The sequence below is a fragment of the Mytilus californianus genome, unplaced genomic scaffold, assembly GCF_021869535.1.
Source record: "Mytilus californianus isolate M0D057914Y unplaced genomic scaffold, xbMytCali1.0.p SCAF_7, whole genome shotgun sequence".
Lineage (NCBI taxonomy): Eukaryota > Metazoa > Mollusca > Bivalvia > Mytilida > Mytilidae > Mytilus > Mytilus californianus.
Window position 1 is genome coordinate 111388614 of NW_026262723.1, and position 18799 is coordinate 111407412.

Consider the following 18799-nt stretch of genomic DNA (forward strand, 5'->3'; position numbering starts at 1 on the left):
AAACTTTGTTTAATTTCATCAAAAATTGAATTATTGGGGTTCTTTGATATGCTGAATCTAAACATGTATTTAGATTTTTGATTATGGGCCCAGTTTTCAAGTTGGTCCAAATCGGGGTCCAAAATTAAACTTTGTTTGATTTCAACAAAAATTGAATATATGGGGTTCTTTGATATGCTGAATCTAACCATGTATTTAGATTTTTGATTTTTGGGCCCGGTTATCAACTTTGTCCACATTGAGGTCAAAAGGGTCCAAAATAAAACTTTGTTTAATTTCATCAAAAATTGAATTCTTGGGGTTCTTTGATATGCTGAATCTAACCATGTATTTAGATTTTGGATATTGGACCATAATAGGTGAATGTCCAATTTAAAATTTTTAAGTTCTTAGACCACATTCATTCTGTGTCAGAAACCTATGCTGTGTCAAATATTTCATCACAATCCAAATTCAGAGCTGTATCAAGCTTGAATGTTGTGTCGATACTTGCCCCAACTGTTCAGGGTTCGACCTCTGCGGTCGTATCAAGCTGCGCCCTGCGGAGCATTTTATTTAAAAGGTGAATGGGATTCATGCAATATAATTAGCAGAACTAACAAAATCAGCTTAATATACACAATTAGTTATTAACTTTCCACACATCCACTATCATCCTTCTGTACTCAACAGACAAATAGAAATTAAAATAACTAAATCTTGATTTGAATCTTGTTTTTATTTGGTTGTTTCTGAGTGATACAAAAATGTTCATCACAAAATGAAGATAAAGCAAAAAAAAAAAGAAGCAGTAAACAGATTTAATATGCGGAATTTACAAATGTTTCATACATAATAAATAAAAAGAATTTCTAAGCATGATTCATTTACATAAGATAAGACTCTTTAGTTCATAATTTAATTTAAAGATCTTTTTAACGGAAGAAAAAAGATAAGCTTTACAATTACTGAAAGCCCCTGTACAATGGCTACATAAAAAGTTATTATAGAGGAAGTCTAAGAATTTTCTTGAAGAAATCAACCATAACAAAAAACAAGCATTCTGAGAGTATTGCTCCCCTACCAGGTAAAAATTCATTATACTGGAACAAAAAGCTAACTTGTTCTATAACTTGTCATGGTGTAAACAAAAAGAAAATATCAAGTCAATATCTTCAAGCATGACTAAAACAGTGTGGAAAACTGATTAAATGAGTGAATTTTTCAAGTCCAAGGACCATAAAACTCTGCACAAAATTATCAGACTGAAACAAAATTTCGAACTTGATCTGTATAACTTGTCATGATAAAACTATATACCAATTATCAATCAATATCTTCAAGCATGATGAAAAAAAGTGTGGAAAACACTTTAACATTAGATATGATTAATAGTTCTCTAAAATTAGATATGATGTAATACAGTGTATATCTATTTCCAAATTATAATCAATTATTACATTGGTAGCATTGAATTACATTGATTTCCCAGTCAAATAAAAACCGATAATTTCACATGTGAAATAAACGTGGTTATTTCACTCTCTGACGTCATACAACAATAGGCGTTGTCAAGACGTCGATAACGTCGGATCAAAACAAATTGTGAATGCGTAGAAAAAAGATATAGTTCCTTACATTTTCTACATTAATTTCATTAAAAGAAGCCATTTGCCAATGTAATAAAAAGAATAACTAATCAAAGAATTCAAATATCGAAAAATATTCAACTCGTGACCGAACAACACTGATAATTAACTCATGCGCTACGCGCATTCGTGAATTAATGTGTTGTTCGGTCACTCGTTGAATATTTTTCTCTATTTGAATTCTTCGATTAGTTATTCTATAAATATAATTAATAGTTCCAAATATTTTTTCTTTTACTTGTCACAAACTAATACAGATTTGTAACTTTTGTAACTTATCTATAAAATGTCAACAATTACAGGGCTGTTCCAAGTATCTGAAACTTTTTCTTTACCTTAATAAATCAAAATACTATTTTTTTTGGTTGAATAGTGGTGTCAGGGTTGATGTCAATAACCTAACATTCATACTTAAGTTTAGGAATGTTCTGTCTAATACTAAAAAAATGTACTCAGTTTGTGTTCTAGACGTGGTTTTTATAAGACTCCATTAATAATAGAATAAACATGATTATGAACAGTAAGAACATAACAGAAAACTAACAAATGTAACCCAACTGGGAAACACATCATCAACAACACATTGATAATTTATATTTTATTTGAAGTAAAAAAAAAAATAATCACTTTGCATAAGCATTTATGGGTACTTCAACATAGAAAAAAAAGGGTCATGGATCATCTAGGGAATATAAAACTGGCCCAAATCTACCAATAAGACATATAAAGTGTATAGGAACCATCCTAGCAATTTTTTGGTTACTGGTCAAATGTCCTATTATTCAAAATCTTAAAATGACCATTTTAGCTATTTCTTATTGAATATTCTATGGACATAGTATTTTCAGATAACTAATGGTCATTTGGTCCCATATTCTAAATAACTGAGGAGCACATCCTCACAAGTTTTTGTCAAACAAAAACACAACAATAACGTATCAATAATCTCATAGTCTTTTCACCATGTAAAAATAAAACACCAACATAAATTAAACATAAACAAGAAAGTGTCCATAGTACACGGATGCCCCACTCGCACTATCATTTTCTATGTTCAATGGATCGTGAAATTGGAGTCAACTCTAATTTGGCATTAAAATTAGAAAGATCATATCATAGGGAACATGTGTACTAAGCTTCAAGTTGATTGGACTTCAACTTCATCAAAAACTACCTTGACCAAAAACTTTAACCTGAAGCGGGACAGACAGACGAACGGACGCACAGACTGAAAAACATAATGCCCCTCTACTATCGTAGGTGGGGCATAAAAAACGCATGGTTTCATACATAATAAGGGCCTAGCTCTGGTTATGCACAAAATTGGCATGGTACCTTTTAGTTTTATTGATAAGAGATCATCATTTATGGTCTAAAGGGTGTGTGGTATTATACTGACAAACTTACTTCCTCCAAACAAAAATGTATAACATGGAAGTTTACAGCTGCAAATAAAGTGGTGCTAAACTCCATCAATTAAACAAACAAACAAAACAAATACAACTAGTAGCTGTGTATATTTAAATATTGTACCCTGGGAACACACATAGAACCTATAAAAATCAACAACCAGAACAACTTTTCCTTGTCTAATATAACAGGTTAACTCAGAAAAGAATTCATTAACAATAACCAGTGAAAATATTTCAATATTACAATTAGTCATGTCTAAGTTCTTTCTAGTTACATCAAGAATATGTGTTGTTCTTTACACACTAATAAATTCTAAATCATTCTCTGCATACATTGTTTATACAGTACAAGTGTCAAGTCCAGTAAAATTTACGAAATACAATTGTTAACATCAATGATAACTTTCAAATATTCAAATTAGTTCACCATGTCATTTTTACTCCCAACATCATTCTTAAATTAATATTTATATTATGTATTTATTAACCCACAAATTATACCATTAAAACATAGCAGATACTACAATACGCCAGTTACAACTATCACCCTCTTATCATTAAAATAAATCCTTCACCAATCATCAAGTCCTGGCATTGGAAACTGTATAGCAAACTTCTCAACATCTGCCTTCAGTGATGAAATTTTCTGTTTAATCTTTTCGTCTGTTTGTATCTTAGCCTTAAAATCTTTCAACAATGGTCCACAACCTTCCATAGCTTCTTTTGTTATCACTAACCCTGAAATAAAATAGTTAAATATTAATATATGATTGATTGATGTTTAATGCCACTTTCAGCACTCTTGGCTATATTGTGGCGGTCAGGTTTTATTGGTGGAGAAAGCCGGAGTGCCAGAAAGAACTGCTGACCGTAGGCAGGAAAACTGACAATCCTAGTAGATTAATATTGTAGTTTTAATGCACCCGACACGTACAGAGTTTGAACTCATAACCTCAGTGTTGACCAGTTAGTGATACTGTAGATGAACTACTTAAGATACCTAGGTTTCTATGACATTGTTATTAAATATGTACAAAATTTGCCGGAATAGGTTTCATAGATCAAACACTGTTTAAACGGTGACCTATATGAAATGTTCTATCGTGTTATTGGTGTACCGTTTACATAGTGTGAAAAGGTTGTTTGAACTTATATAAAGCTCAATACCAAATGTTTAACTGCTGTAATATGGATTTACTAGATAAAAATGATTAATTTTTAAATTCAGGTTTCTGTATTTTATGTATAAAATAGATCGCAACGAGTACAAAATGTACCCGACATTTAAAAAGCTCAGCGTCAATTATAAAAAGCTGTATGGTAATGCATGCATATAATAATGATAGGTTCTATGTGGTAAAAATACTCTTTAGGTATTAGATGATGTTAAACAATTAAATTTACCTTGATGTATAAATTCTGATACTTGTTCAAAATCTTTTTCCTTCATGTTTCTGGATGTAAGAGCAGGAGATCCTATTCTGAGACCACTTGGTTTAAGTGCACTCTTGTCACCTGGACAGGTGTTTTTGTTTAGAGCTATACTAACATCTTCCAGAACTTTCTCAGCCCGAGCACCATCTATTCCATTTGGTCTCAAGTCAACTAAGATTAAATGATTGTCAGTACCACCTAGAATACATCATAGAAATAATTATATACACGTTCAGATGTGAGCTGTATACAGTCAAGACAACTAAAATTAAATGATTGTCAGTAACACCTAGAATACATCATAGGAATAATTATATACACGTTCAGACAAGAGCTGTATACAGTCAAGACAATAGTGATGGGAATAAACATATGCACATGTCTGGATTTTTCTTATAAAAGAGGCGCACAATGAATCCATATTTTTTCCAACCTGTAATATTTAACCTAACAATAATAAGAAATTTTTGTAAAGTTCTCCAAAAAAGATGTGACCTTTTAAGCTTGCAGTTTAAATCTGCAACAATACCTTATAAAAATATCTGCTGTACAAATTTGCTTCTTTTTATAGAACTAGATTAATTCATAAATATATCAGCTTTGTTTATTGCAAAGATATGCTGTGTATAAATTTCAAAATGATCATCAGTCAACTATAGCTGAAAGTTATTATAAAAAAAACATATGGTCTACAGATAGAAAATAAATCATCCATAGATTGTAATCTGATTGTTAAAGTTAGTGATTGTATCTAAATTCTCACCTGTAACCACTTTATATCCCTTTGCTTGTAATACTTTACTCATTACACGGGCATTAGCTATTACTTGTTCCTGATAAACTTTGAATTCTGGTCTGCATGCCTGGTTCAAGGCTACTGCAACAGCTAAAACACAAATATTACAAAACGTTATAATGCATCCTAAATGAAAAAAAAAATAATAAAAAATATCAAACACACTACTCTGCAAATGACTGTACATGTACAGAAAAAATAATAAATTGCTTCGCCGAGCACAGCTGGATACGACCGCAGAGGTCCAACCCTGAACAGTTGGGGCAAAAATGGACGCAATATTCGCGCTTGATACAGGTCTGAATTTGGATTGTAATTTAATATTTGACACATAAAAGGTTTCTGACACAGAATAACTGTAGTCAAAGAACTTAAAATTGGTTATATGATTTGAATTTATATTCAATTTTTTGCTTTTCAGCAATACACTTTGCTGTTGCGAATTGACCCCCCTCCCCCCACAAAAAAAAAAAAAAAAAAAAAATTACCCCCCCTTTTTTTGCTTTTGTGCAATACACTATGCTGTTGCGTATTAACACCCCCCCACACACACATACTTTTTTTTGCAAAAAAAATAATATTTGAAGAATTTTCTTTTTAATTTCTGAAATCTGAAATGAGAAAAAATTGACCCCCCCCCCCCCTTTTTCCCCCCCAAAAAATTCTTTCCTCAAGATATGGTCATAATCTCAATTCAAATTTCCAATGGAGTTTGCAACCATAATTACCCATTTAAATTTACCATAGTGCTAACTTGATCTATTTTATAATAGAATTTAAAATATGGTGTCAAATCTTTCATATGGATTTTTTTGTAAAAAAAAAAAGATGCAACATTTGCAGATATTTTAACTGGTCTTCCTTTATAAATATACATTTCTTTAAACATAATTTAAAAGCAGTGTAAGGGAGGTAATCAAAGTCCTGGTTAATGGACAAATACTTTAGTACAAAACATAATTTAAAGCAGTGTAAGGGCTCCCTTACACTGCTTTTAAATTATGTATAAAGTAATGGTTAATGAACAATTAAGACAATTTAAAAGCAGTGTAAGGGAGGTTATCCAAATACATCATTTGAATTACCTCCCTTACACTGCTTAAAATTATGTTTTGTACTAAAGTATTTGTCCATTAACCAGGACACCCTTGTTTTTGCCCCTAATTCCTAAACGGTTTGAGCCATAACCCCCCAAAGCAAATCCTAACCATCCCTTTGTGGTATGGAAACTTGTGGTATAATTTCAGAGAGATCCATACACCGTTCCACAAGTTATTGTCTTGAAACTAGAAAAATGCTTATTTTGGGCCCCTTTTTCCTTAACTGTTGGTACCATAACCCCCAAAATCAATCCCAACCTTCCTTTTGTGGTATTGAACCTTATGGTAAAATTTCATAGAGATCCATTCAGTTAAACTAAAGTAATTGTGCGAAAACCAATGTGTCTTCGGACAACGACAACGCCAATGTCATACCAAAATAAGACCTTTTTTGCGGTCGTATAAAAATATGTGTTTCTACCTATGGCTTTTATTTCTTATGTTTGAAAATCAAATTGACATTTTTTTTATTGAGATACTCAATACTGTTGTGTGTAAATTGAAATGCCATTCATGTGCAACTTCCAAACTCTGCCACCAAACTAAGATTTTTTTGTTGACTTCATTTTTGTTAAGCCATTGTAAAAGTGATAGCATTAACACTTTCTTGATAAAGCTTCATTATTTCAAAATACTGAAACCGGAATTACACCACGTTTGTTTGCTTTAAACAATTCGTTTTCAGATTTATAATATCATTACTCTTCAAAAGGCTTAAAATAGACCACCTGTTTTAGTAATCACTATAAAACATCTGTTGAACAAGAAATTTAAAATTTAAACATGAGTGCAATCACTGAAATGTCTCACTGGCTTTAATGACCACGATTAAATTTATGTTGTAGATAATGGTTTTACTACAGGTATCACATAAAACATCCTTATCAACGATCAATGACAATGAGATCAAGGTTAGATCAAACCCTGCTTCAATGATGCTACAAATGTTTATGACAAATGTAGGTAACCCCTTACTCATTAATAAATGAGAATATCCCACGATGAATTTAGATGCCAAAAAAGCTTATTTTTTTACTGCACATTGAGACACAAGGGGGAAGGGGATTGAGTGCAATTTTATTTAGTTTTTCAATGTTGTATGTATAATGAAACTACTCACCTGCAATTTGATGATTATGTGGTCCACCTTGTAAGCCTGGAAAAACAGCTTCATTTATCTTTTTCTCTAAATCATACATTTCTTCTTTACCATCTTTGGTTACTTTTCGTACACCTAAAGAGAATGACATTTAACATCAAATGTAATCAATGCAAAACACAAATAATTCTATTTTGAGACATTTGACAATTATCTGAAATGTATGTCATTAATCATGCATAACACAGACTCAAACTTAGTACAAGAAATGTAAATTATCGCTATTTTACATTTTTTCCTTTGATCTTACTGACTCATAATTTCCTTTCTCAGCACAGTAGAGTGATATGAAAAATTATCGCTAGAAACTAAGGGTGCACGTGCTGTTGTCAATGAAATTAACAACGTCATAGGTAAAATAGCGATTAACAGATTATCATTGGTCATCTCAACTCGATTGCTTTTCTCACTTTCGCCATACTGGCTCAAGCAAGAAAATCAATCTCGTTGAGATGACAGATGATAATCTATAATTATGTTCAAAATGAATATAATAATAAAACCAGACCCACTTGTTTCAGGGGACTATTTTTAAATGAATTGCTCCTAAATAGGTATTTTAATCCTTTTTTTAAAAATGATAGTAACAGACATGTTTGATGGTTGAAAGTTAATTTAATAGAAGGTCATAAACATGATAAAGGTAACAATTACCGGGCCTATAATATTTTTTGGCCAAATGTTTAATGTTATTTTCATACCTTTTCTGTAGAAGATCATTCCTGATCTGGGTCCTCTGAGTGATTTATGGGTTGTTGTAGTTACAACGTCACAATGTTCAAATGGGTTCGCTACTAATCCTGCTGCTACCAATCCACTAACATGAGCCATGTCTGCCAACACATAAGCACCATTCTCATCAGCAACTTTTCTGAACCTGGCATAATCAAGATTTCTGGAATAACAACTAATACCTGAAAGCAAATGTAATACAAGAAATTATTTTAATGCATCTACATATACAATATTCAATTTTTCTTTTTCTTCTTCAGAGAACTAAAAACAGATAGAATTAAGCAACTAAATGAGTAATACATTCTCCCCCTTTTATTGGGACAGTTAGATTTAGACAATATATATGCACATTATAGAACATATCTTTTTCAGCTTTCAGCAAAAATGGTAATATTGTGTGAAGTCACAAAAAATTAATGAAAATAATTTTGACCTAATTCTTAGCTAGAAACAGGATTTAATCTAATTGATTGTACAATACATTTTAAGGAATAAGGAAAAGTATAATAAAAGTCAAAATGTAGAATATAAATCTATTCAGCATGCTGTTTGCAGATTTTTAAAATGTATTTCATTATTTGAAACATTCAACTTGAAAATGAGTTTGGATAAATTCTACCCTTACTTTACCTGCTACGATCATTTTTGGTAGAAACAGTTTTGCATTTCTGTGAAGTTCTTCATAATCAATTAGCCCTGTTTCTGGATTTACTTTATATGGCATTGATTCAAAGTACACTGATGTTGCAGAGATCTTCTTAGTTGGTGTCATAAAACCATGACTTAAATGTCCTCCATCTGGTAAATCAAGACCCATAATTCTACCATGTGGTCCTACTAGTGCTGTATATACTGCAAAGTTTGCTGGACTTCCAGACAATGGTTGAACATTTACTCCCCACTTGGCAGGATCAAGCTTATAAGCTTCTAAGGCTCTCTTCTGGCATAGTCTTTCCATATCATCAATAAATTCATTTCCACCATAGTATCTGTGGGTTTATATATTACACCTTATACATTTAATCACAGGTCATCAAATAAAGACAGATCAAGAAAAGTTTGCTTTAGTCTAGATCTCTCATAACAAATTTTAATCATGAAACACAAGTTCAAAATAATACATAGGTTAATTTTTTCTTCTTCTTAACCTTTAATATATAGTCAATTAAGCTATTATGGAAAATACATTCTGATGTTAAAATTGCATAATATAGAACATAAAACATATAACACTTTCAAGTCAAATGAGCAATATTTGGCCATTGATCTTTATACTCTACTTTTAAAACCTGTTGCATAGATAACATACAAAGTCAAACTTTTTTTACACACCTTTGACCAGGTTGCCCCTCTGAATATTTATTAGTCAAACAGGAACCCAGTGCTTGTATTACTGCCTTGCTAGTGAAATTTTCTGATGCGATCAGTTCTAGGCCTTTCATTTGCCTATTTTTTTCATTTCTAATAATTGCAGTTATTTCTGGATCATCTTCTTTGATGTCCTTCTGAAGGTAATAACTATCTCCTGATCCATTCATCATTTTCCTTCTTTATTTCTGTAAAATAAAATAAATACATACCGGTACATGTATGCATACAAAAGTTTTATTCAACTATTGGTTTATATTAGACATCTTTTTGTATTTGATCCTTGTTACGATTTGTATTCTTTAACATTATTGTTTAGGATTCATTATGGAAAAACCACTAAGTTCTTTGAAAACATGATTTTGTGATTACTTCAGAGCGTGCACTTAATAGCAGATCAGAGTGAAAATCAGCGCAAGTTTCAGAGAAGACCAGTAGTTTTTCTGGATGTTAAAGATAATAGTCTTTCATAAAAATACTGTTGGTCCAACTGATTTTTTGAAGATCCGATAAATTATTGCATTATGACCAAATAACGGACAGTCCTCCAAAGAATTTTGGAAAAACTGCTGCAGGTCAGGAAATAAAATTTGCTCTCTAAAGACTGTTTCCAGAAATTTTTTAAATTCTTACACATGTTAAAGTTGTGAGTTTCTCCCTTATTTTTTAAATGACTATGTAGGCACATCTATATGTCACTTGTATATGTGAAGCCCACATCAAAATATGCAAGTTAAAAATTTCATTGTCCTTGCAGGAATTCTGAAAGTTAAGAAATATAGTGTCTAATTACAATTTGTACATCTTTTCATGATATTATGATAATGATGTGCAATAATTCATGTTGTGCTAAGTTAGGTACAAGCATTTGGGAAAACATTTTGCAATGAAATTTCTCCATTTCTCTTCCATTTTTTAACAGCTTATATAACTTCTTGCTTGTTTAACATTACATAACCTCAAAATTTCTTACATTACATAACTTAAACAATTCCATTACACTTCTAAACCTCATAAATGTATCACAAGTTTGTTTCTCAAGGAACTAATTAATAAGAAATAAGTTAATAAATACATTGAATTTATCACAACAGCAAAATAAAAGCATACACTGACAAACATCATATTTACTCTCAACAGTTGTCAAATTTGTGGATCCCTTAATCTTCATGTATCCTCAAGTAAATGTACAAATCAGGATGCACTTAATGTTTCACTTACATAAATTCTTTAAAGACGTCTGAACTACAGATTGTATACTATCTCACTACTCATAAGCCCAGATCAGATGTTAAAAATTGAATTAAATAAATATTTATTTAATATGTAATATATCACATGTAAACTCTTAACAACCCATTTCTTGCACTATAGTTATAGTAAGAGCTAAAATAAAAACAATTATATTATACTAGATTGTCATTCTTCTGAATCATTGTAATCAGTAAGATATATACTTTTTCTTTCATAAGATCATCTTTGTTTTTATAAATACTTATTATAAATAAGTTTAATAATACCTAACAAGTTTCCCGCCACCTTTTGTCTCCTAACTATGGTAGTAGTAAACAGGAAGCACACGTGAAAAGGCCAGTTTATATAAAACGCGATAACCAATGAAAATCAACGTTTTATCATCCAATCAGAATAGGTAAAAGAAACAGAAATATAATTACCCGCTCGTGTACATGCAAAACGTACCATCTTTTGAAGAAAGTTAGAACAATTTTTTAACTATGTATATTTTTACTTGAATTTGCAATCGTTAACTTATTTTTTAGGATTCCATATTTGAAAACAGGGGCAAAAATTAATCTACAAAAAGAAAAAAAAAGTGTAATTGTTTTTTAAGTTCTTTAACTTGAACATGTTTTTTTTTCTAATTTGGTGATGTCTTAGGGAGATACCATATGATTTTTATGGTGGGGCTAGGATGAAATTTGAAAAAACAGGATAAACTAATGAAAAAAAGGCAGGACCGATAAAAAGGCAGGACAGAGATTACAACTAAAAAAAAAATGCAGGACAAAATTTTTCATCCTAGCCCCCCCCTAAAAATCAAATGGTAGCTCCCTTAATCAGGGTTCGATAAAAGTCAATTACCAATCCGATATTTTGTGATTCTTCATCGCTTGATATAACTTATTAGCATACTTCACAGGAGTGACACGACGGGTTTTGTATGTGGAGCAGGATCTGATTACCCTCCGGAGCACCTGGGATCCCTCGGATTTTGGTGGGGTTCGTGTTGTTCAGTTTTTTGGTTTTCTATGTTATGTTTTGTGTACTGTTTTTGCCATGGCATTTGTACTGAGAAAAGAAATGATATGGGGTATCAATCCATGACACAAAATCCCTATGTGCACAGCAAAAAACATAAAAAGCAAAGGAACAGCGCTATTATTGCTGTTCCTCATCTCATTGTTACCTTGTTTTCGATTATTTAATTTGAATATCCCTTTGGTATTTTTCGCCTCTCTTTTACATTTAGCAATGAATCCGGTATATCCCAAATGTATTTATGCTATTACTCACAATAACGGATAAAGTTATGTGTTTGATAAAATAACCGTAGTTTTAAATTTTAAATTGTCATTACTGACATATACTCACACAACACTTACTTAATAGGAAATCCTCATATATAGGCCCGATTTTTGTACATTTTGAATTTCAACCGAAGATGAAGAACTGGATCTTCCTTCATTTTAGTGGATGCCCATGTTACATAATTGCTTGAATAGACAAATACTCCACGAAACCTCTTTCCGAATCATTGCCATCAATTTAATCTGCAATCAAAATCGGACTGAAGTCCTTCAAGAGTTACTATGGAACTATTCAATGATTGTTTTTTTTTATCTATTTACAACATATTAGCTATTTTTGGAGGATATCTTTATCAACAGACGATCGGCATTCATGTGGGAACCAATTATCATGCCCTCTCTTCTTACTGACTTGTTACTAGGAAGACTTCACACCAGTGTTTGATAAGGATCGTGTTGCTGTATCTATAGTTTTTCTATGTAGTGTTTTGTTGACTTTCGTCGTTTCTCCTTTCGGTAATGATATATCTGTTTTCTGATTACCTACTGGTATCTTGTTCCAACTTTCTTATTTAACCTTTTAAATAAGGTTACGGACAACAGGCATATGCCATGGGGGGGGGGGGGGGGGGGGGGGGGAAACCTTATGTGTAAACTAGATACTTGTATGGACAATTTAGCTCGTGAAATTTCTGAAAAATCAAACATTAGTACAGTGAGTACATTTAAGTTCTGCCGCATTGGACTTTTCGATGGTATTCATTGGGTAATTTGTACATTATTTTCTATTGGCTCTGTCTTGCTATTTCACTTACGGTTTTCATTGTGAGGTTTATATTATTTGGAACTTTCTTTGAAGTTAGATGTTATTTGTACCTGACTATTATTCTGGACCTTTTTGGACTTTTTTGACAGTAAGTTTTATACATTTTGTAAAGTAATGCTCTTTCCGATAATATATTTTGAACTATGTTTTGGTTAGAATAATTCTCACATTTTTGTAACTGAGTGTTTTAGAGTACATCTCATAATTTACAAGCTTAGAATTATTACGATTTCATCTATTGTAAATATAGCTATTCTTGTGTATCTTTTGAAATCGTTGAATTTAATTTATTGTCTTGTCAAGATGACATATCACTTAATTTATATATTTTTAATTGGCCTGAAATTGAATAGACTTTGTCACAGTATTTTGAATGTCCATTTTGAACATGGGTATTTATAATCGTATATTATTTTCAGAACATACCATATAGTGTCCTGGAATAATTGTATTAGCGTTTATGGCAGTGGATATTGATAACTCAATCCCACATATTGGTAAGGATTAATTCCTTATTCTTTATAGATTGTTCATTTTGTAATAGTTGCTTTCACAGCCAAATTGGCAATGAAATTGTATTTTATTCTATTTCTCTTTCGGCACATTTTAATAATTCTACATTGAAACTGTAAAGCGTATTGACGCTTTCTAAAATGAAGCACGGTTGTGTAGATTGCAATGCAATCCGAAACTTTGATATGTATTTTAAATTAGCTATTTGTAATTGTGACACAAGTTAATCATGATTGTGTTTAATATTACTTCTGTTTAGTAATGCTATGTAACATTTGTAAAATTGCTTATGATATTTGCTATTGTTTTGCAGAGTTACATTATCCTGGTATATAATAAAGTATTTGAACCAGTTGGAGTCTATAATTAAAAGCCCTTATATGACCCTATCACATTACTGCGTCTGCTGTTAATACAATTCCACCCGTTGTATGTTTATATTCCACACTAAGATTTCTTTTAGTCGCTTCAAGCTTTTTGTATAATGCTTTTATGATATTCAGTGTATAGTTTTTCACATGGGTCTTTTCATTGATCTCGGTTCTAGATCTCGCACGGGATTTATTTGTTGGTACTAGGGAGGACATGGTTATAAATGTTAGGTTCACTTCTGTCTGTTGATAATGTTCAGATAGATTTAGTGTTTGAACAGCGTGGCTTGGTCATCCCATGCCTTCTGATTCACACCAATTTTTTTCTGGTTGTTTAGTGCCAACAGTCTGCACGGATTTGAGTTAATAGTTCTGCTAGCCAAGCTTTGGCCAAGGTTGGTTTAGGGTGTATATCGTCTAAGCAGAGCTGGTAGTTGATATACTGTTTGCGTGGTTTGTTCTTTCCGCTTTTTACTTGTTTGCTTGCTTTAAGATGCTGGCTGAGCAAGGGAGATCGTTCATGAAGAGAAGAGTTTAATTCCTGTATTTGTGAATTTAAATTGACAATTTGTTGGTGAAGCTCTTGGTCCTGGTTGATTCGGTCTTCGGATGTTGACTTCTTAATTGTTACGATTGTTCCATTTAGTTATAGAATAGTGAGGAATTTCGATAAAAGTTATTTTAGAATTAGGAAATGCCTGAAGCAGTAGTTTCAATTTCTTTAACTTTTCAAATACATTTTTTGAAGTATCTGGGTGTTGACTGGCTAAGGATATTGTGCGGTCTTTATTCTTGGTTGTAAGGTCACAGGTTCCAAGCCATATATAGAGATGAATGCTTCCTAATTCGTTTATTTTGCTTTTGATGTTTTTCTCCAGCCAGTATAGGGAATCCTCTTTTGTTCCACCAGATAATTTGACAGTCCTCTAGATGATGGACTTGGTCTTTTAGGTGTACCTCTTTGCTGTCGGATAGTATGACAGGTCTCAAGTACTGTAAATTCAGAAATTATTGCGAGATTTTTATTATTGCGAAAAATGCGACAGAGTTGTAAACGCAATAATTTAAACTCGCATTTTGAAATATTTTATATGAATTAAACATGATTTTTCTCAAAATCGTAAAAATTAAAATCGCAATTAAGTCTAAAATGACAAAATCGCAATAATAAATGCACGCAATAATTTCTGAATTTACAGGATCTTGCATGGGGTTTGCAAGTAATCTCGGATTTTCTTTTCATACATGTACACAATAGTTGTTAATTACGTTGGGGCTGGGGTTGGGGGATGACGATAAATATGTTCTTTATAAATTTTAAAGATTTACTATATGTTGCCGGTTGAATTAATATTGTTCCGGTAAAAAAAAATTTTACTTGGATTTGCCTTTTTCCAAGATGGCGGCGGACCGCCTCGGTGGTCAATCTGTTGACAATAGCTGAATACACTAATTAGAGTTTTGTGTGGGGGTAATTTTTGCAAATACAACAAAGACAGTGTTCTAGTGCTTTTAACCACTACTTATTGGACGATAAAGTCCCCTTTCACCACTAAAAACTTTGACTATTTTACAGAGCTCCAAAACCAACTTCCACCATTGAATACGAAACTGCAGGAAGCCAATGCTAATTACAAACTGTAATCCAAAATATTTCACTCAGAACGAAATGAGGAAAGAATATTAATTGGTACCTTTTTTCTGCCTTGTTGAATCTGAGATGGCGTAGATGACAATTTTATTCACCACGAATTCTAATGGAATAAATGTTATGATCTTTTCTGCCATGTGTGTCATCGGATAAACACATCAACATTCCTTTGAAGTTAGAAGTTTGAAATAATTTGGCATACTTGTAACAGTTTTAAGAATGAAAATTTATTTAAACAAAGGGCCAAGCATTAAAAGAGACTGTGTCTAGTTAATATGTTGCTTAATCAGAGACATACGAAACGTATTTCAGTGTCGGTGTCTGGTCCTCAATCAAAGGGAAATTATGGCTTTATATAGAAAATACAGTGTTGTTCATTTTGCATTAAAATGAGTTGCCTCTTTTTTTGTATTCAGGGGCGTAGCTACCCAGAGGCATGACAGCACGTGCATCCACGTCGTTTTCACAAAAAAAAAGCAGAGTGAGAGGGAGAGGGGACAAAGTTAACTTATAGGAATTAGTCTTTCTATGTACGCATTTTAAAAACTACACAAAGAATACGAGCAACGAGGAATACACATGCAGCAAAATTCTTAATCCTGTAGGACATATATGTGTACGATAAATACATACAACTGGTGTAAACGTTGCGGAACTTTTTATATTGCGGACATTGTTTAGAAAAAAAAAACAGCTACATAGTTGTCGGTACCACCACCATAACGTATACTCGCCTTGAGTGCAAACAAACAACATAATCCCTTTAGGGTTAACAAAAAAACTTGAAAATTATTATTTTCCGCTTCTCCCCAAAGCTCACATCTCACTAGAACAAAGACTTTTCAACTCGTATCGATCCGAGAATAATGACTGTTACGTTGTGAACTAGTTCAAAATTGACCAAGTATATGTAGGTCTTGACAACACGAATACTTCATTTTCACAACACGTAAACGTATTCCCATCCTGGTGTGCATGTAATATTTGCTACTGGACATTAATAACCATTCGATCAATCAATAGTTTCCGTAAACTAATAGATGAGAAGTTGAAACTGCTGTTATTATAAAGAAATTACACATTTTCCAGTACATGTATTACATTTTTATTTATTTTATAAAAAACATCTTGTATATAGATTCGATAATTAGAGGTTGTTTCTATATGGACCGGCTATACGAATAGTTGATTGTAAAAGCATTTAAATAAATTGTTAATTCTAACTCGTTTACTGAACTATTTGGTCATTCAATTTTATTATGAATTTTCTGTCCGAGTCGAACACTAAACTGCTGATTCTTGTTCGAAAGAAACACTAAACTTTTAATACACGTATCTTCACTGTTATCATCTTGCCATACAACTTGTTGAATGCAATAATGCTGGATAATTAACAAACGCACTGATCATGAAAATATCGTGATCAAAGTACCATTCCCTATAAAAAAAAGTTCATTATGTTCAACTTCGAGAATTCCTAACTGCGTAAAATTCAAATTTCTATCTCTCTCTTGTAGAGTTTACCCACATAATTTTTAAATATCTAAATCCATATGTTCAGCAAAATATTGGAGAATATGTCCACCAAATATTTGATATCCAAAGATGTTTATTCTAACAGAAACTCCACATATAGTATTGCGTTTTGTTCAGTGTTTGTTCTTTTATTTATCTACTTTGCTCAATACAAATACTAGCATATGGAACAAATCTCCATGATTTTAAAAGCTCTCACGGCGTACAAAAAAACGTAAACGGCAATGCTTAGTCTTCATTCGACTCGAAGTCAAACAAATAGTTGACCAAAAAAACACAACAAAAATGTACAAGTTTTATTACGGTTGTGATTGTTTTGAAACGCTATAATGCGGATATTCCGGGGGGCTTCGCCCCCCCCCCCTGACCCCCTATCAGGGCTTTGCCCTGGACCTACTACCAGAGCCCTCGCCCTTTAGTTTGTGATTCCACTTCATTATGAAGGTAGCTACGCCCCTGGTATTGTCACCTTTGCACTATGTTGCCGACGGTGGCGTAAGTTCCGTGTATAACCAATAGTACATGAAAACGTCATACCTGCACTGCAGTACTAACAGTATGGGGTTCAATACAGGATAATCATATGCTTCAATAGTCAATTATTCATTACACCATAGCGGGGACTAAATTTGAAAAACGGAAAGCTATAGCGTAATGAGTTCAGAAAATTTCTTCAAATATTTTAACAACTTTAGATCAAATTAAATATTTTTTATAGTTTATTGAAATAATTCGCTGAAATGGAAAATTGGTTAAGTTATAAAAATACAAAATAAAACATAAAAAGGATACTATAAATCGCTGCTACATTCTCCCCCGCATTGGAGAATGCATCCTCGCAGTCTCAACAGTAAAAAAACATCGCCGCGTCCTCCCCTCTATGAAAGGGTGACGTCTCTGTCAGTAAAGCATCGTACGTTACTACAGGTCTGTAACAATCTTCAAGATGGCATTGGTTACAACTTGCTCAATTCCTTGAAAAAGACCTGACGATACAGCTTGAGACAGGAAGTTGGCTCTTTCTAACCAATCTGATGGCTTGGAATTGGTTGACTGTTGCATCATAAAACCATCGTATTTCTTTGGAAGTTTCCCTCTAGTTGTCCTTGCTGGCAGTGAACGTCTACCAGGTCTTGGCGTTGGTTCATCACTGCTATCTGATTCCTCGTCGATATTTTGGTTTACCGGATTTTCATCTGAAGTATCATCTTAAGGTTCTACTGCATTTGCATCATCATCAAGACGAACATGATCATCTATATCTTCATCTACAGACGGAGAAGCGTCCTCCTCAGTTCCTGTGCCTTGTAATCCCTCAACTGGTTGTCGATCGTCATCGGTCCGGCCGGGGATTAAACTGTCATCTACAGGCTGGTCCACAGTGAGATCAACAGGTGCTAAATTGTTGCTATCTGTGACTTCTGTAGGTATGAAATACTCATAATCATCATCATGGTCGTCGCTTTCCATATGGTCAATAACTGTTGGGTTATTTCCTAGTTCAGAACGCTCATGTTTTGTTGGTGTATCTTGAGTAGATCTGTGTCGTTCATTTCCTAAATGTTTATCCAAAAATCCAATTGGCAGTAGTAAATTCCGGTGTAAAGTTCTTGTTCGGCCTTGTCCACTTTCTTTTTGTACTACAAATAGTGGTGTTTCTGTGTTGGGTTGATCTTTAACGATGTATGGTTCTGTTTCCCACTTATCTGAGATCTTATGCT

General features: G+C 32.7%; 1 protein-coding gene across 1 annotated transcript; it reads right to left on the reverse strand.

The window, feature by feature from the left end:
- Positions 1-699: 699 nt before the first annotated feature.
- Positions 700-11241, reverse strand: LOC127708574 (serine hydroxymethyltransferase, cytosolic-like). Its single transcript, XM_052213552.1, has 8 exons — positions 11153-11241; positions 9597-9820; positions 8895-9253; positions 8231-8443; positions 7491-7604; positions 5238-5360; positions 4445-4672; positions 700-3778 (listed from the first exon to the last, which is right to left on the reverse strand). The coding sequence occupies exons 2-8, from the start codon at positions 9803-9805 to the stop codon at positions 3612-3614; spliced, it is 1413 nt and encodes a 470-aa protein (XP_052069512.1). The 5' UTR covers positions 9806-9820; positions 11153-11241; the 3' UTR covers positions 700-3611.
- Positions 11242-18799: the final 7558 nt, after the last annotated feature.

Bases quoted from the DNA above. Each gene is read 5' to 3' on its own strand.
- LOC127708574 (XM_052213552.1), bottom strand. From the start codon at position 9,805: ATGATGAATGGATCAGGAGATAGTTATTACCTTCAGAAGGACATCAAA. The intron at 4,673-5,237 runs GTGAGAATTTAG...GATGTATTCTAG, and splicing joins GGGATATAAAGTGGTTACAG to GTGGTACTGACAATCATTTA. The intron at 3,779-4,444 runs GTAAATTTAATT...ATTTTATTTCAG, and splicing joins ATCAGAATTTATACATCAAG to GGTTAGTGATAACAAAAGAA.